Genomic DNA, 19,521 nt, shown 5'->3' on the forward strand with positions numbered 1-19,521 from the left:
AGTAATAAAAATATCATGTTTTTTTCTTTCTGCTTTTGTAATATAATTGCCAGATTTTTTAAGGTGGTGTGCCAAAAATGTATAAATCTGTATGTTAGAGGTTGTAACCATTGACTGCAGTACCCACTATGCTAACACATTTTTTACAATATGGTAACTTAATGTTAGGCTAGGGAAAATGGGAAAGCGGCAGATGCTGACTGTGCCAAAAGCTTTTATTTGGAGATTTTGTTGGTGGTGCCATTTTCTCTTTCTTTTTGTTTTTTCTATGTCTTCCAGGATCTTCTTGCAGAAGAGCCTAGAAGCATTTAGAAGTTGCAGAATGAAAAGATGGCACAGGCTATGCTGGTACCACCAGGACCTGACAGCTTYTTCTATTTCACCAAAGAATCTCTTGCAGCCATTGAAAAACGTATTGCTGATGAAAAATTTCATTGTGACCAAGATGAGCCTACCGATGATGCTGGTCATGAAGAAAATCATCCAGAGCCAAATAATGACTTAGAAGCAGGAAAGACGCTGCCATTTATTTATGGTGATATTCCTCCAGGAATGGTGTCTGAACCCCTGGAGGACCTGGACCCCTATTATATTAATAAAAAAGTAAGTATTTTGTATTAAGAGTGTAGAAAACTTCTGTTGAACTCTRAAGTGATAAAGCTCTCCTGAGGAGTTGGTCAGAAGTTCTAGTTGAAAGTATTATGCGGTAGGTGTGATCATGTTCATTCTTGTGATTTCATTATAAGGACAGCTGTAACTCTGCTTAATTTTATGGTATTTTAGTTAATGGATTTTGTATTAAATGTCCTGTAATCTCTTCAGATGTGGTTCAATGTGGAAGCATTTGAAAACTTCCCATCTCTCCAGCTACTCTCTGGGTTTTTTAAGAAATGTAATACCTGAGATCTAGTCCATTACAGAAATCTTTAGATAAAGTGCTCATTTAGTTATATGCCAGAACAATCACTGTCAAACATTCCTTAAAATATCACAGAAATACTTTTTTACAAAATTATTTTTAAGTAGTGTGAAGACTGAGCCAATCTGCTTTGTGTTTCARTATTTGGTCTATATTATAGGCCCACTATAGACCGGAAGACAAGATCTAAATTGATATATATTGATCAGTTTCTAGAGATATAATGATCAAAAAGGAAGWAAAGAGCAAGTACAGATGAAGAAAAAGTATTTTTGTATAGGCATGTGAAGTGGAATGATGTCAAGAAAGAAAAAAACTGAGTTTACATTAAAAAGGCAGTACAAAATAAGCASCAAGTGGTTAATTGTGTAATCAATAAAATGTTCATTGAATTAAAAGCATAGAATGGGTTCTTGAAATTAAGTACTGGATAATCAACAAAACAGTGTCTTGCAAGTAAGAAATTAGCCAGAGAGCTGTATTATCTCTGTAATAAGCAACTTAATTAAAGTAGTGCTTTTTTCTAATATAGAATGTTGAAGAATCAGATGTAGATATTTTTAGTTACTTTAAATTTATTTTCTCAACTTCCCAAACACAACTGTCAAATGACCTATTGATTTTATAGTAAAATATAATTGGAAAATAGAAATATTCAGTGTTATAACCTGTTTATTTCCATATTAGCCTATTGGGAGAATAATCATTGAATGTAGACTGAATTAAGATTTTGTTAGATGATTTTTTTGTCTTGTCTCCTATTCAAAATCAAAAGTGGTTACATTGGCGGTGAYAACTGCATAGGCAATAAAGGCCATAAAGCCAAGGATTTGAAAAGCCAAGGGTGTTTCACCTCAGAAGCAGTTTTAGCATGCAGAAATGGTTAAATAGGTCCTTGTGAGTGCCCAAAAATTGTTTGTTGTGTGCTTTGTTTTGCATTGCCAGCTTTGGTCTGGAATACAAGTAAAAGAACTGCATTAAGTTTAAATGTTAAAAGTCACATTTTTAATGATATTTTTAAAGGCATTGCTTAATCCTAGAAACTAAATCTGAAATGCAGATTTTTTTGGAGAGTACAGACAAAGAATGCATGGTGTAGCATTTTTATTGGGCATGACAATTTAGAACCTGATATTTGCTTGTATAATTCTACTGAAAATAAATTTGGCTGCTTAGATGAATGGCAAGGTTGCCAACATGTATCCTTGATTTCCTACTTCCTAACCCCTCTATCCCTGTGCCCTTTTTATCTATTTTTTAAAGACATTTATAGTACTGGATAAAGGGAAGACAATCCACAGGTTCAGTGCCACACCTGCCTTGTACCTTTTATCTCCTTTCAATATTACTAGAAGACTAGCTATCAAGATTTTGGTTCATTTATATCCTTTTCAAGTGGTTTGTTAAAAATTACTACTGATTAATATTAGTAATGTTAATACTGGGGCTTTTGGTTTAGTGTTTACACTTGTTCCTGCCTTTAATTCTYTCCTCCCACAAAGAAGTCTGWGGTAAGATTAGTCATTTAGCTTGCTGATTAAATTCAGGACAGAAGTCACTAGTGGATTTCCCAAGGCACAGTATTGWGTCCAGCCCTGTTTAAAATCTTTATGGATGATCTGGATGAAGGGGTAAGTGTACCCTTGGTAAGTTTATGAATGACACTGAGTTGGGTGGGAGTGCTGATCTGCTGGGGGTAAGAAGGCCCTGCAGAGGGACCTGGACAGSCTGGATCAGTGGGCCAGACCAGCAGCATGAGGTTCATCATGACCAGGCACYGGGTCCTACACATTGGCCACAATAACCCCAGTCAGTGCTAAAGGCTGGGGAGAGAGTGGCTGGAAAGCGGCCCAGTAGAAAAGGACCTGGAGTGGTTTTGAKTGGCAGCCAGTTGAACATGAGGCAGCATGGGCCCAAGTGTCCAGGAAGGCCAGTGGCATCCTGGCCTGTATCAGGAATGGTGTGGTYGGTAGGACCARGGCAGTGAACATCTCCCTTTAYTTGGCATTGATGAGGTCRCACCTCAAGTGCTGTGTCCAGTTTGGGGACCTTCAGTTCAGGAAGGACAGTGAGGTGCTGGAGCAGGTCCAGAGAAGGACAACGAAGCTGGTGGAGGGTCTGGAGCACAAGTCCTGAGAGGAGCRGCTGAGGGAACTGGGGTTGTTCAGCCTGGAGAAGAAGAGGCTCAAGGTGAGACCTTAGCGCACTCTACAGCTCAGTGGAAGGAGGTTGTAGCCAGGTTTGGGGGGGGGCAGGCAGTTTCAAGCTCTTCTCCCAGCTAACCAGTAAGGGGACAAGAGGAAATGGCCTCAAGCTGTACCATGGGAGGTTCAGGTTGGACATCAGGAGGAATTTCTTCACAAAAATGTTGTCAAGCTTTAGAATGAGCTGCCCAGGGAAGTGGTGAAGTCAATATCCCCAGAGGTGTTCAGGAAATGACTGTTTGCGACACTTAGTGCCATAGTCTAGTTGACAAGTGAAGAGTCAAAGGTTGGACTTGGAAGTCTCAAAAGTCTTTTTCAACCTAARTTATTCTGTGATAGGTGTATAGCCATGACTCTTGTGAAATATCTTTGCATATTTATGACATTGCTAGTGATAGTAAATTGGTTTGTATTATATATGTTTTGGTATTCTATGGCCTTGGTCAATTCCTCGCATTTTGTGTCATGCAAATTCRGCTTTCAAATAGAGTGTTTTCCTTAACTACAGTCAACATTGTTCAACAAGGTCATTATACTTACTATTTTGGCAAACTGTGTGTTTATGACATGGAGGAACCTTCCAGAATGGACGAAGAATGTAGAGTAAGTATACTTRAATTGGCTAATATTTTTTAAAGTGATTTAAGAATGAAAAGCAAATTAAGAGCCTAGACCATTTAGCTTTACTTACCCTTGTATGTAATACCAGTGTTTTCCTTTTTTCTACTTGGAGTTTTGTCCTAGCTGCAATCCAAAGCAGCACAGTCCTGCAAGCTCTGAAAAGGAAAGCTRTGACATTGTTATCCTATTTATCTGAACAAAATGTGGATAAATACCTTTCCTCAGAATATTTGTACGAGCAATGTGTTCATGCATTCTCCCTCTTGAGCTGTTCTTTTATGATTAAAAAAAGGAGAAAAAAGGAAGGGGGAAAAAAAGAAAATGGTCATTCACCCCAAAACTACTGGTTTTCAGTATGGTGCTTTCTACAGCCCCTCTGAAACACCCTCATTTTGTGCAACAACATCTAATTATACTGTTGGATGCCCACTCTTTAAAGGAAACACTTCYTGTGATGAGTATTGTTTGACATACTCATATCTACCTGGTCAGCCATCAAGAACCTTCAGTACTTGGTCTCWCTTACACATGGACTGATATGGCAACCACAATGAAATTTTAATTGAACAAAAATATTTTCTTCATGTTATTCATGATTATTATTATCAGTGCTGAAATTTTAAAATCTTACATKCTAAAAAATGCAAAAATATTTTGCAGACAAAATCGAAGAGTACAATCCTATTATCTTAAAAAAGAATGGTGGGGAAACAGTCATTGTTTATATGAGTTTATAAATGCTATTTAGTGCATGTACTAATCACTGGTTTTGAGTAATTTTCTTATATGCTTATGATGTATCACTGAACAAAGCAACAGTGTTTAACTTTCACTTGAATGTTTTCTCATAGGTACACTTTCACTGGAATTTATACTTTTGAATTTCTAGTAAAAGTCCTTGCMAGAGGCTTCTGTATAAATGATTTTACTTGTCTTCGTGACCCCTGGAACTGGCTTGATTTTGTTGTCATTTCCTTTGCGTAAGTATATAAWATCTTTTAAAGTAAAACAGCAGAATTTTTTTTTAACCTGTAATGATTTATTTGGCTTATATTCATTCATTTGAAATTCATTGTAGCTAAATTGTGTTTCAAGTTTTTCCGCTTAAATGTTTTTACATTAATGTAGCACATAGCAGAATTAGTGGGCTATCCCACAGTACAAAAGTTACACTGATCAATTTAAAATAGTATTTAAAAAGTAAAATCAGGTCTATAGGTTTCATTTTGAATTTGCTGTTCGTGGAAAACCTTAAGGGTGAATTTCTTAGGGAAAACTTAGTTGAAACAGGAAAATATGAATRCAAGTCTTTAAATTAAACTTATTCCTTCAAAAAAAAAATACTCTGGATTTCAGGTCCAGGTAAGTAGTATACACTCTACCTTAATTCTGAATAACTGTGATTTAATCCTACAGGTATATAACAGAATTTGTAAACCTAGGCAATCTTTCAGCTCTTCGAACTTTCAGAGTATTGAGAGCTTTGAAAACTATTTCTGTAATTCCAGGTAAGAAGTAACTGTGTGAAATAGTAGGCACTCTACATCACCTCTCTTTAATTTTGTGTGTGCTGTCATTGTGTTTGTGTGTGGAATCCCTCACTACAGATATGTGACAGAGTTTGTGGACCTGGGCAATGTCTCAGCGTTGAGAGCATTCAGAGTTCTCCGAGTTTTGAAAACAATATCAGTCATTCCAGGTGAGAGCGAGGTTAAACACTGAGGCTGACTGAAACTGCACAGAAGTTGAACTCRTGTTTTTAACAGAAGCATCCAGGTTTTTGTCCTAATTTCAATTTCATTCGCTTTCCTAATTCTCTAGAACACTCAGCCTCAGAGTTTAATACTCAATTGCATGAGAAATTCATTTACATAGCCTGTTTATTCCTCCATTTCATGACATCAAATTTTCTCTCCCACATTAAGGATCAGCATTAAGTCCTTTTTTTTCTGTAACTAATGTGAATGTTACATATGCATATTGACAAAAGACATTTGGGATTAAAAATTTTAGTGTTTTGTGAAAGTTGAATCCCTGAAAGATGAATAAGATAATAATGAGTAGCATGGCGATTGCATGATGTAGTTATTAGCTTGTGATGCCAATCTTCACCAAACCCCACCTCCAACAGAAGAGGATGCATTAGAATGCAGACATTGAAATTTACTATTAAARTACAATTGTTGTCTCTTCTGGTTTGCTGTTATAGAACCAATATATTGTGTATTGGAATAGAATACTGGCAGAGGTTTGGAGCAAGAGGCATCAAAAGGAAAATTAACTATTTTCTTTAGATGTAGTGTATGAGTAAAGAGAGCATGAATTAAAAGCTCTTGATTTGAAGAGCAGGTGCTTTGGAACATRTGCCATTCATTCCTGTTCATATTTTCAAATTAATTTTTCAGGAATGATGAAACTTATTGGTAGCTTTTCCTTTGGGAAATGTTTTAAGACTATTTTTTTGAAGCTGTGCATGGTATTTAGTAGTGTGGAGATTTTAGTGGAGTATTTAGTGGAGACGTTTACATTGCATTTTAGCTTAGTTAAGTCTTTAATATTATAATAAAAATCTGCCTCTGCAGGCTTGAAGACTATTGTTGGAGCCTTAATTCAGTCTGTGAAGAAGCTGTCGGATGTGATGATTCTGACTGTCTTTTGCCTGAGTGTATTTGCACTGATAGGRCTGCAGCTGTTCATGGGCAACTTGAGGAATAAATGCTTGTTCTGGCCATCAGAAAATTCAACAGCTTTTGAAAAATATGTAGTTCCATACTTCAATGGTACAGAATTTGACTGGACAGCATACATTAATGAAAAAAGTAAGAAATACTGTTGTTGTAACTTGGTAAATTTTTGTGTCTAAACCCACACACACAAGCACAAGATGTTTCATACTGCAGACTGAGGATAAGAAATAAATAAGATGGCAAAGAATATGAATTTATATAAATTACATCTGAGACTCATGCTGACGTGATTGTTCTTTCTGTTAACTGCACTTAGAAATGTATTTAGAGGGTTAGGTTAGTTTTAGAATCATGGAGTAATGCAGATTGGACAGGATCTCCACAGTCCAGACCAACTGCTACTCAGCTGCAAGTCCAGTTCTGTCCAATTTTTAGTATGTCTAAGGATATACTTTTATTTTTGCAATGTGTTTTGTTGCCTGCCCAGAGAGGTTGTGGATGCCCCATCCCTGGAAGTGTTCAAGGCCAGGTTGCATGGGACACTGATCTATTAAGGGACGTTGCTGCCCGTGGCCAACCTAAGCCATTTTTTGATTYTGTGTTTGTGCCAGTATTTGAATCCACTGTTGGGAAAACATGAATAGGAGATTATGAACATTCAAAACCTGATGACTTGAACATAGGTTCATCTTGAAAAAATAACCAAACTACTTTCATTTGTTAAATGTCACCTTCTATTTTTGTATTTAGGTCATTTCTATCGCCTAGAAGGAGCAAAGGATTTTCTGCTTTGTGGCAATAGCTCAGATGCAGGGTAAGGTGCACTGAAAATCRCATACTGTCTGTCTAAACAACATGTAAAAGACATCAATCTAAACTTTAAAAAGTGAATTTAGTTAACTGACATCACAGTCARTAATAATATGGTCACTGTTCCTAGTAACTAGACACTTGAATAAGTAAAAATGTTAAATGACAAAATAATTTGCTGTAAATTTGTTGTAAAAACTCCTATCTAACTAGAAAATTCCACTTAGCAGGTAGACCTTGTGTTATCAATTACTTAAGAACATTCTTTACTGTGGGTTTCCTGCAATTTCTCAACTCTGAATTAGGCACTGAGCAGTGAGACTTATGACCAGATTTAGGGAAATCAGGCTTCTYCTGTCTGGCAGCTGCATGCATGGCAGTGTCTTGTTCTTGTTCTGTGAAAAATTTTTGTAACAAAATCACRTAATTCTGTATGCTAATGGATTATCAGTCCATCCCTTGATATTGGTTGGTTATGGCTTTACTACACAGATACTTAAACTATTTTGGTAAACATTTAACTTAAATATGTAACGATAAGTTTGTATGTATATGTTTCAAATAGATACATACATGAAAAGAAATCTTCATAGTGTTTCTATAGATGTTTCGGAGACAGGACCCTCTTTGTCCTTCAAGAATGSAATCATAATTGAAACATTTCAATGTTCCAAGTGCTTACACTTGATATCAAGGTTGGATCACCTACTCTCAAAACTGATATGAACAATTTCAGTAGATAAAAATATCCCCGTGCTGGTTATTTGCTTTTGACAAATTGTTAAAATTTGTTAATTAGACTCACAGATGTGAAGAAGCCAAGAAATGTGGTATGCCAGCCTTACTGACAGACAAAGTTCAGCATAAAATATGTGTGCTGGCTGTCTCTTTTTTTTGGTGGGAGTATCCACCTATTGAAAGTACTTACATTATTTTCATTGAAGAGGTACTGCAGAGGTAATATCAAACTGTTGATAATAAACTTTACTTTGTTTATAATTGTGAAAGGAAATAGAAGGAAATACTGCCTTTACTTCTTTATTCTTTCTGGATTTTTCTTTAAAGAACACACTTTTAATTTCCTCACTATTTTTTAAAATTGTTTTAAGCCATAAATAGCACCACCCTCCACAGGTGAAACTTCATAAGAAGCTCAAGGAACAATAATTTAAAAAAAAAACCCTGTTATATGAATTTTATATATGGATTTGTTTTGCCTCTCTTTTTTTTTGTTTTTTTTTTTTTTCCCCCTCTTAGTAAATGTCCAGAAGAATTTATCTGTGTGAAAGCTGGTAGAAACCCCAACTATGGATATACTAGCTTTGACACATTCAGYTGGGCTTTCTTGTCACTGTTTCGACTGATGACTCAGGACTATTGGGAGAATCTTTATCAGTTGGTGAGTAAATTATAAAAACTMTGTTTAGTGTGTTACTAGCCACAAATCAGTCATGGAAAAGTCATTCTTGTTTATATTATGTACCATTTARTTGTTAGTGTTAGCAATTAAAATTCATAAAAGGAAGCAAATTTAGTTGCAAAACTAAGTAGACATGGACACTTAGTACAGAATCTCACATGATTTCTGAAGAGACACATGAGGGTTTTTTTGATCCTTAATTTAAGTTTTACAGTTTATGTTTCATGTGCCTCAAAGTATTTTCAAAAACGTCAATATTGAGTTTAAATTGTAAAAGTACTTAATGACAGCCGAACTAGAACCTAAATTTCAGTATTTTTATTCCTTTTTTTTATGACTAAGAATGCATGACTTAATATACATAAACTTTCTTACAATAGCCTTTGATTATATGGTGTATGAGAATATTTTTATTACAATTAATACTATCTTCTAATTATATTATTACGTATTCTATGCATTCTAATTAATACTACCTTCTAATTATATATTATTACAATTTAATAAATTGTACCATTTTTTATTCTTTTGGTTCTTTCAAAGGGAAATAACCAAAGCATTCTAATACATGGTAAGCATTCTAAGCCTCCATGCAGTGATACATGATTTACATTAATAACTCTRATCCCACATACTTTTCAAGATTATTAGGCATTGAAAGAGGTTTGTCTCAGAGCAGCATGATCCTTAAATGTGTTTTTCGCATATAAGAATGCTCTCTTTATTTTGGTTACTTTGTAATTCAGAAAACGTGTATGATTTTACTACAGAAGGAAAACGAACTCAGTGTTAGTTTTGTACTTCTGAAAGTCATTAATGCTTATGAACTGCAGAACTAATGCATTTCTTCATCAGATGGATGATTTCTCTTCTCCTGTAGACACTGCGAGCTGCTGGCAAATCATACATGATATTTTTTGTTGTGGTGATTTTTCTGGGTTCCTTCTATTTGATTAACTTGATTTTGGCTGTGGTTGCCATGGCCTATGAAGAACAAAATCAAGCAACTATTGTTGAAGCAGAGCAGAGGGAGGCAGACTTTAAGCTAAAACTTGAACAGCTGAGGAAGCAGCAAGAGGAAGCTCAGGTATTTYCTAACAAGAGTTTGGGCCTTGGTGTTTTCCTTTGCATGCTATTTGTTAAAACCAATAACCCAGTTCACATAATAAAAAGATCCATTGACACAAGTACTGTAGACTGTTTTTTCTATGTCTCTTTTTAAATATATAGAACCTAAAGTTTTARTGAATTTCTGAACAGAAAACAAAGTAGTCTCCAAATCAGAATAACAGTTTTAAATAAATGTCTCTTGGGATTATATCTAATAACCTGTCATGATGATTTTCCAAATTTCCTGCTTAGAAATAATTTCAGTACTTTTCAAGCGTTGATTAGGGTATAAAATGTTTTTATCCATAAATTTCTGACTAATTTTTGCTGCTTGTGCTGCTACCAGTGAATCAAAGACTGGAGGCATTACCCTGAAGCACTTGCTTAAGAGCAGCTTAGGGAAGATACTTACAATAAAAGTTACGATTAGTTTAGTAAATTAATACAGACTGAAGTATGACTCTGWTCAGCTCTTTTGTTTGCCATTGCATTCACTCTGATTAATAAATTTATTTTCAAATATTTTCTAATGAATTTTGGGGCTGTAGACAATGTGGGCTGACTCCATGATGGATGCAAAGTAGAACTTCATTCAAATTCCATTCTGTAGTAAACAGAATTTCACTGTAGTTTTGGACAAATCCAACTATGCTGTTTACTAGAAGTAATTTGATATAAATCTTAGGATCAAGGGCTRTATCCTTCTTTAAAAATTGTGTGATTTATTAAGCATCTTGTTAAATAATTRCTCTCGCAGGCAATAGCAGCAGCTGCAGCAGAGGTGACTGAGTACAGCTGTGAAAGTGGGATTGCTGGGCCTTCAGATAGTTCTTCGGAATCATCCAAACTTAGCTCAAAAAGTGCCAAAGAAAGGAGAAATAGAAGGAAGAAAAGAAGGCAGAGAGAGCTCTCTGGAGAAGAGGATGACATGAAGGATGAAAAGCTTCCAAAATCTGAATCGGATGGCAGTATCAAAAAGAAAGATTTCCGTTTTTCTTTTGATGGAAACAGACTAACTTATGGGAAGCCATTTACATCACCCCACCAGGTAGTGTGAGTAATTCTGTTGTCATTTTTGGAATTTGTGAGATAACTGTCATATCCAGCAAACTTCTCTGCAACTTTGCAAAGCAAGGCAACAAAGGAAAAATAATGTAGCATTGTCTTAAATATCAACTCATTGTTGGTATTATTTTCTAGACTACCTAAAAAAAAGTGGTTTGTTCTCTCTCATTTTATTGTTTAAGATCTTAACGTGCACAGGAGCATTGCATTTTCCTAGTTAATCTGAAATAGAAATATCTTCTTAATTAATAAAATGGAAGTTTAGGTATAATGTACAAATGTAGAAGATTTAAGGTATTGTTGTCTTTTAACATAATGCATGAGCTATGTGCATCATTGGAGTTTGTAGAAATCTTGATTTATTTTTTTCTCTTTAAAGCAGAGATGAATGGCTTTATACATGTTCTTTTTTTTTCTCTCCAGTTATTRTTTTAGGTATACTGTAAATTTATCCATTCAGGTGACTTTCATCTGTAATGCATCTTTGAGATCAGCCTGAGGCAGTGCATTAAAGATAACACTGGCAAATTCCTAGGGAATACTGTTTTTCTAATACAYAGACATGCATTTTTTATACTTAATATTTTCAGACAGTAATTTTGTTTAATGTTTCCTTTGCAGTCTTTGCTGAGTGTTCATGGCTCCCTGTTTTCTCCCAAGCCTAGTAGCAGAACAAGTATTTTCAGTTTTAGAGACTACGGAAGAGAGAGAGGATCTGAAAATGACTTTGCTGATGATGAGCACAGCATATTTGAGGATAATTCGAGCAGAAGAGGTTCTCTCTTTTTGCCGTGCAGACACGGTGAGCGGCGCAGTAGTAACATCAGTCAGGCCAGTAGATCATCAAGAAGGCTGACAGTCTTTCCAGTGAATGGGAAGATGCACAGCACTGTGGATTGCAATGGAGTGGTTTCCTTAGTGGATGGACCGCCAGGACTACTGTCTCCTGCTGGACAACTTCTGCCAGAGGTGATAATAGATAAACCAACAACTGATGGCAGTGTAAGAGAGCATTAAATTACTTTGGGTTTCGTAGCCTTTCTTTATTGCATAGGCAATGTTTCAATGAAATCAATAGCTTTGGAAATGGACGAGAAGTTGCGAATGCTTTTGCAGATCTTACTGTAATGAAATGAGTTTGAAGTGATTCAATCAAAAGTGAGAGACTGAAGCATGAATATRAAAGAGAACAAAGTAGTAAGCTTTTATACACCTGCAAAGAAAGGATATGCATATACCTGCTCACTGAATCAGATTAGTAATGYTCCATTGCTAAATCTGTTTTAGAACCCAAAATAGGATGTTCAACTCCAAACTTCCTGTAAATTATTGCAGTTTCACTTTTTTTTCTATCTTTATGGTTTTAGGCTCCTTTTAAATGTATTTCCTAATTCTCTGTCAGTAATCTGCTGGTTTTGCTTTTCTCCCTTGTTCATACATTTGGTATTGTGAAAATATAACATAGTCTGTAAGATTATGTTGATAATTTAAAAGTTCTGATAGCATTTTTTTTCTCCTGAGTCTCAGAGACTGAGTTGCTCAATGCATAGGATCTGGGTATAATAAAAAAAAAAAACCAAACAACCAAAAACCCTAAATCAACAAAACACATTAGTTCTGCTCAGTTTTTCCTTTTCTCTTAGTCTGCTTTAGGAATGGAGCAGAGACATCTGTATTTTTTTTTCTAAAAATGTTATTTTACTCAAACAGAAATTTCTATATGGGTCACAGCACCTGAAAGTACATCAGCCAGCTTCCTTGCAGTTATCAGCGMGATGCCTTGCAGTTATAATCTTCTTGCAGTCTATTGTACTTTTATTTTCATGCATTTATTTAATGTACTGAAGAAAAAATTGCCCTTCTTTATGCATTYAAAACTGATATATAACTGAGGCATACTCAATACTGTAGTTATAACACTGTTTTCATTTTTTTTAAATAAAGTAATGTAAAATAAGTATTCATTTTTGGGATCAGTTAAATCAGACCTATGTTGTTTCTTCAGTTGAAATTAATAAAATAAATCAGAGTTGATAGCAATTCAATTTAGAAAATATCATTTAACTAAGTTTTGAATGGGTATATAGATCAAAACYGATCTTTAAAACTTACTTTTATGGAATAGTTATTGCTGCAGAAAGCTTCCTTATATTAATCACTTCTTAGAAGTATCTTGTGAATGTATTGGTTTAAACGAAGTATTGGTAGAAAACGAATGGAACTGGGCATTGGGAATTTTTTTTATACAAGTTCTGTAGTTCTTACTTTGTTTTCTTGGATGTGGCCCCCTCCAAAATTTCTCAGTGTCTAAAGTAGAGTTGATATTATTTGAGTATAATGCAATGGAAAAATGGGAACTAAATATCTTAATTTTTTTTAATGTTTATAAGTATTAATAGTATTTGGAAGTGTAGGATGAAAATAATAATTTCAAAAAAAATCTCATCCCAGTATTTCTAAAGTTGAATTTAATTTACATATTTATCTTTCTTATTTTTTTTCTTTTAATAGAGCACTGTCACAGAAATAGAAATAAAAMCCAGACGTTCAAGTTCGTATCAAATACCAGTGGAGTTGCTGGAGGATCCCAGTTTAAGGGAAAGAGCCATGAGTCTAGCTGATGTTATCACAAATAGAATGGAAGGTRTGTTATAACTGTAGATACATGAATTTCTTGACATAGTGTTAGTCTTGCTTGAAGGTATTATATCACAATGCAAATGCAGAAGAGACCGAATATGTAGCCATTACAAATACATAATATAAATTAATAACAGGAAAAAAATGCATGTACATAGYGAAAAAAGAAAGGGAGGAATGTGATAAGCAGGCTAAAGTAAAAAACACATTCTAATTAAAATAGGTAATGTGTATTTGTTTTATTCTAGTTATTCATGCTTAGCAATGCTGTTATTGGAAGAAATTACTTGTGATACATTTTCCACTAACTGCATTGTGAAAATATTAGAGAAAATTAAAGGCCAGGTCTTAATTAATAAGGAGAAGAAAATTTGTACTAGGATTGCTTGGAACAGTGGAATCGTTATTAGTGAAAATAATGAAAAAAGCTTGAATAATTTTCAGGCTTGACCCTATTCAGGCTAAAGTCAATGTTATTTTTTYCTGAAAATAGGTATTTGGACATTAAAGAGGACTTTGAAGTCAAAAGTTTTATTGAAGAAAAGATCCCTAATCATAAGCACAGTTTTTATGGCTTTTTTGTGATAATAAAAATAGACAAGTTTTTCAGTTGTTTGCTCAGAATACTTAAAAAAACTTGAGGTTTTCTTTTAGTCTTTTAAAACCTTTTGAGTCAGAAACAATAWATTCAATTCCTGGAAATCTGAGGATGTTCCTCCAAATGTCCTTAATGTTCCAGGTATAAAGGTCAAAACCTGAAAAAGCAGATAAAYAGAAGATCTTCACTTTCTCCAAAAGTTGTTCACTGTAAATTTCTCTTTTCCTCCAGAACTTGAAGGATCCAGACAAAAATGTCCACCTTGCTGGGATAAGTTTGCCCGCACTTTCTTAATTTGGAATTGTTGTGAGCCCTGGTTAAAAGTAAAGAGTGTAGTTGAATTTATTGTAATGGATCCATTTGTTGATCTGGCTGTCACTGTTTGCATAGTTTTAAACACACTGTTTATGGCCATGGAACATTATCCAATGACTGAACGTTTTGAGGCTGTACTTAAAATAGGAAATCTGGTAAGTCCTTCAGGCTATAAATTTCGATACTGTTGGAATCTGGTTTCCCTTTGGAATAGAATTGTTTTTTTGTTATTTTTATTGTCATGCTATGAAATAAATATTAAAAGTTCAATTGTACTAAAAATAATCTAATAATGCCGTTTGGAATATGTTGTATATAAGAGTATTTGAGATATGCTGTTTCTTTAAGTTTGATTTCTGTATTACAACTTCTTCAAATAGAGTTTCCAACAACCAGAATTTGCATGACATGAAACGGAAAGAAATCTAGCGTGTTTTTGTGTAGTATTACAAAAAAAAGAAAAAAAAGGAGCCAAAATAGATCCTTTTTACTGTAGGTACATTGATGACACAAGAAGAGTTCAATGCTATTTTGGATTATTATTTTTCATTGCTATTTCTGTGTGTTGATCTTGTATTTCTGTCAAGACCATTTATTTGATTGGTCCATAACAGTTTGGAAGGCAAAGAATGTGTGCCTTATTCTAAGAGTATGTGTTGATACAGTAGGGTTTTGTTCCCTAGTGGACACAGTCTGTGGGTAGGTTTGGTGAGGTTTGTTTTACAACAGCAATAATACAGGTATGTTATACTTCTTAACCTATGCTTATTCTAAGTGGTTATTCTGGTGAATATGATGTAGAAAAATAATAAAACAATTATCTTACAAGAATATATGAAATTCTAATACATATCGGTAACATACTCAAACTTGAGTACAGGGTTAATGTATCAACATTTAAATTGTATGCTGRTATTTTTAGCCAATACAGATATAGTTCAATGTGTTCACCTTAACTTGGAATTAGAGATCATTATCTGTGGAAGATAAGCATCTCATGTTGCTGTGTAAAATATATGCAGGATGTATTTGAGCAAAAGGTAGTGAAGACAAATAGGTGAAGAACAGTAGCTGTTGCAGAGGGTTGTCTTGTGATCGTGTCTGTGTGTTTTACCAGAAAACTAACTTTTTTTCCTTTACTATTTAATGGATTGATTTTAATATGTGTGGGTATAAGTGTTCCTTCATGCCAAGAATTTGTGTGCTCTTCCAGTCAGCCAATATGCCTCTGTGACACTCACRTAATTTCAGCAGTTGCTTTCTTCCTTTTTGGACTATGTAATAAACTTTTTTCATCTTGCTAGTAAAAGTTAGTAATTTAGGAAGTTTTGTAGATACTGGTGATCACACACATACAGTAAATAAAATGCATTGATTTCAGAGGTGTTGCTTGCCTTCTGCTTTAGAAGGTATACGAGGTATTCAGAATCAGAAAGGAGCTTTACTTCAAACACKAGCCTTGGTACAACTGACCTTCTGACCTTTTTTTGGTAATTAGAGAGAGGTGATAAGCTTATCTGTGAGTTCTTACGTAGACTTCATTAGCAGTACATCCTTCCAATTTATGACCAATTCATGTTTTTCCACACACCTTTGTTAAAGCAGCTTCCATTCTGTCAAGAGTAAGTGTATTATCTTGCTGGGACAAGTTCCTTTAATTAGATGGATGCCAGATATGAAGAGCAAACTGGAGGCTTGTTAGGAATAGTTCATTCTTCASTAGACACTGAGTGGAGCTCAGCTTTAACTGAAGTTACATATTTTGCTACAGATAATTTGATGTTGCCACTTACCTTCTGTGTGGGGTTCAGTTTGTGATATTTTTCCTTACTGGCATACTTCTGTAAGAGGGATGTTACTTCTTACTTAGGTTCATTATCTGCTGGTTCAACGTCATATTCATCTATAAAGTAACAATAAAAATTCTTTTTTTAGGTTTTTACTGGAATTTTTGCAGCAGAAATGGTTCTCAAGATAATTGCCATGCATCCTTTTCATTATTTCCAAGTTGGCTGGAATATTTTTGATAGTTTCATAGTTACCCTTAGTTTGGTGGAGCTTTTTTTATCAAACGTGGATGGATTATCCGTTCTCCGATCATTCAGATTGGTAAATAATGTATCTGCATTAATTGATGAATGGTATTTGTATTTCCACTCTACTAATATAAAAAAAGACACTTTTTATAATTAAGTATATATAAAGTGACTTATATAAGTGACTTCGGATATCTCTGCGAGCATCTTTTACAAATTATTTATTTACAATAATTTACGGTTATTATTACTCAGAAGCAAATATTCTTTCAAGGGAAAGAGCTGTAGTTTTATTATAATTGTTAAAACATGAATGAGTAAAGCACAGTGGAATGTGAAATTTATTTTGTGTCTATTGAGAAATAGAAAACATTTGTAGTCTTGACTTCCATATCTATAAATAGCAAAAAGGCTAAAGGTGCTTTTCTAAAATGTAGGAATTATAAAATTCATGAGTTTAAAAGATTTTAAGAAGATTGATTTTTCTTTCTGCTTAGGAAAAAAAGAGCTTTATTTCATTAGAAAAATATTTTTATTGTAATTTGTTTCTACGTGTATTGTCTGAGTTGTATGRTGTGTTCAGAATTCACTATCTGATCAAATGCAACCAGTGTGCTGTTTCTTTCATGTGGAAAACAATAGATATGCTAAAAAAAAMCAACCTGAAAACAAAAGGACAAATTTGGTAATTTATTACATTTTTAAAGTATGGATTTCATGAAACACTATGAAAGTTRTGATTGTTGGAGTCATGTTGAAGTTTCTTCTTTTTGCTATTGCTGAGAGTCACTAGTTTGTAATGTGCTGTTATTTCTATGGCATTTTTGTAACTACTGCAAATAATGCTTGTATATTTTTGTTTTCCAGTTGCGAGTTTTCAAGCTGGCAAAATCTTGGCCAACTCTGAATATGCTGATAAAAATTATTGGCAACTCAGTGGGAGCTCTGGGGAATCTGACCCTGGTGCTGGCCATCATTGTGTTCATCTTTGCTGTGGTTGGGATGCAGCTGTTTGGGAAAAGCTACAAGGAATGYGTCTGCAAGATCTCCAGTGACTGYGWRCTYCCWCGSTGGCACATGCATGACTTTTTCCACTCTTTCCTGATTGTGTTCCGAGTGCTGTGTGGAGAATGGATAGAAACCATGTGGGACTGCATGGAGGTTGCTGGCCAAGCCATGTGCCTTACAGTCTTTATGATGGTCATGGTCATTGGAAACCTAGTGGTATGTAAACAAAATATTTTTACAATTAATTTAGAATATGAAAGGTAAGAGAACCAGAAAGTAATTATGAAAATATTATTAAATGTGTTTTTTAAATARAACTTTTATTATTTTGAATTTTTCCAAGTATGGGTTCTGAAATGGAGTTTTCTGTTTGTTAGATTTCTGATCCTATATAGAATCCTTAGCTTGGAGGATGTCCCCCCTCAGGGGTCCAGAGTGCAGTTTGGAGGATGTGGATAAGAGTGGGCAGCACCGGGTGTCCAGGGTATTGTGGACTGCTCCTCGTTACCTAGAGAGGGATAGAAGAGCAAAGGTATCCCCATTGTTTGACTACCARGATGGGAGTTTGCTGTTTGCAGAAGAGTACATAGCAGGACCTTTTCTCCCTTACTGATTTAGTCATCACTTCCAATCACACATAGACATGTTATTGGGCCTTTTTGTTTTTTTTAACTTATCTCTCCTGTCTAGAAGACTGCTGTAACATTCTTAAGACATTGAAATGTATGCCATTTTGAGACCTGCTTGCTACAGAGCCAGCTTTTTACACAAGTGGAGTAAGGAAGCTTGAATTAGAAGGAAGGTTATGCAGAAAAAAATCCAGATTCAATTACTTCAGATTTTCTTTTGCTTTTTCACTTTTTTGCTTTCTATTTCATAAGTGCTTTCTACAGATACTTCTAAAGTGGTCTGTATTATATCTGCTTTTTTCTTTTTCAGCATCAGATTGGCACTGGTTTGCATGAGTATAAATTTGTCTTTTTAAGTATGTTTTCTATTTTTTAACTCGCCAGTATTTAAGACATTAATTGCTCCACCTGTTGCTTTGCTTTTCTCATTCCCTCTGTTATTCTACAACTCTGCTTTAAACAACTGTCAGTAGCAGAAGAGAATTGAAATTAGCCATCCTGGAACTATTCTTTAGGAATAAAATTTCTAACAACAGGAATAAGGTAATTATCTTTAAAGCAAGCCAGTTTTGCTTCTACCTGTATAGCCACTTGCTTCAGGGTTTCCTATAAATCTATTCTCTTATAATGAAGAAAACTGTGTAGTTGTTTGATTAAACAAAGCATCCTCCTTAAATAATTTTTTAAACCAGAAGMTAGAACTTTGTGAAATGAATCATCCACCTATGTAAATATTTCCACAGTATTTATTGTATTCTGATTTTATTTCATAGCTCTAGGAAAATCTATTACATGAGCAGACATCCCAGTCCAGTTTTCAGGGCCTTTATGTGAGCAGACATCCCAGTCCAGTTTTCAGGGCCTTTATGTGAGCAGACATCCCAGTCCAGTTTTCAGGGCTTTTTAACTATTTCTCTTTCTGTGTTCCCAACACATTCTTTTATCTTATCTTCCAAACTTATAGAAGAGCTAATTTGAAGATTTTAAGASCTGTTATTCTGTTGCTTTGGCATTAAAGTTCCTGGTAAACTCTGGGCTTTTATAATTGATAGATGTTCTGTGTATTGTATTGCTGTGGGAAAAGGATGACTTGGGGATTAAAAGACAGGGTGCATTCCATTTGCATACAACAACATGTTTGTGGGAGTTTGTACCAGCATGTAGAAAATGTATTTTCTGCACAGATCAGCTATGTCTTCTTTTTCAGGGTGCTTCAGTTTGCCATAAAAGTAAATAAGTTGAATCTGTTCAGACAGTACCAAAGGATCATTAATTTCTGCTCTTCTACAAATATAAGCAATGCAAAACCACAAAATCCCCTGTGTTGAGGTATAGGGAAGGTATTGTGCTTAAATTGCATTTGCATTTTATTTATTGTGTATTTTCAGAATTATCTATGAGTGAAAACACAAAGCTTGTTTTCATAAGGGGTCCATAAGAAGCATGCAAATGAAAAGTG

General features: G+C 34.6%; 1 protein-coding gene across 1 annotated transcript in view; it reads left to right on the forward strand.

Annotated features, from left to right (window-relative positions):
* The first annotated feature begins 284 nt into the window (after nucleotides 1–284).
* The window catches only part of LOC130576809 (sodium channel protein type 2 subunit alpha-like), a 44,622-nt gene continuing 25,385 nt past the window's right edge, over nucleotides 285–19,521 (forward strand). Inside the window, exons 1-15 of the mRNA XM_057371728.1 lie at nucleotides 285–603; nucleotides 2,183–2,301; nucleotides 3,637–3,726; nucleotides 4,596–4,724; nucleotides 5,161–5,252; nucleotides 6,327–6,563; nucleotides 7,182–7,245; nucleotides 8,499–8,640; nucleotides 9,542–9,748; nucleotides 10,529–10,819; nucleotides 11,458–11,838; nucleotides 13,348–13,480; nucleotides 14,306–14,544; nucleotides 16,325–16,498; nucleotides 17,293–17,649. Of these exons, the coding sequence (XP_057227711.1) occupies nucleotides 331–603; nucleotides 2,183–2,301; nucleotides 3,637–3,726; nucleotides 4,596–4,724; nucleotides 5,161–5,252; nucleotides 6,327–6,563; nucleotides 7,182–7,245; nucleotides 8,499–8,640; nucleotides 9,542–9,748; nucleotides 10,529–10,819; nucleotides 11,458–11,838; nucleotides 13,348–13,480; nucleotides 14,306–14,544; nucleotides 16,325–16,498; nucleotides 17,293–17,649 (2,928 nt within the window). The 5' untranslated portion in view covers nucleotides 285–330. The remainder of the gene's footprint in view (nucleotides 604–2,182; nucleotides 2,302–3,636; nucleotides 3,727–4,595; nucleotides 4,725–5,160; nucleotides 5,253–6,326; nucleotides 6,564–7,181; nucleotides 7,246–8,498; nucleotides 8,641–9,541; nucleotides 9,749–10,528; nucleotides 10,820–11,457; nucleotides 11,839–13,347; nucleotides 13,481–14,305; nucleotides 14,545–16,324; nucleotides 16,499–17,292; nucleotides 17,650–19,521) is intronic.

Source organism: Malurus melanocephalus, unplaced genomic scaffold, assembly GCF_030028575.1.
Source record: "Malurus melanocephalus ecotype Western Australia unplaced genomic scaffold, MMel_1.1 scaffold_155, whole genome shotgun sequence".
NCBI classification, from domain to species: domain Eukaryota; kingdom Metazoa; phylum Chordata; class Aves; order Passeriformes; family Maluridae; genus Malurus; species Malurus melanocephalus.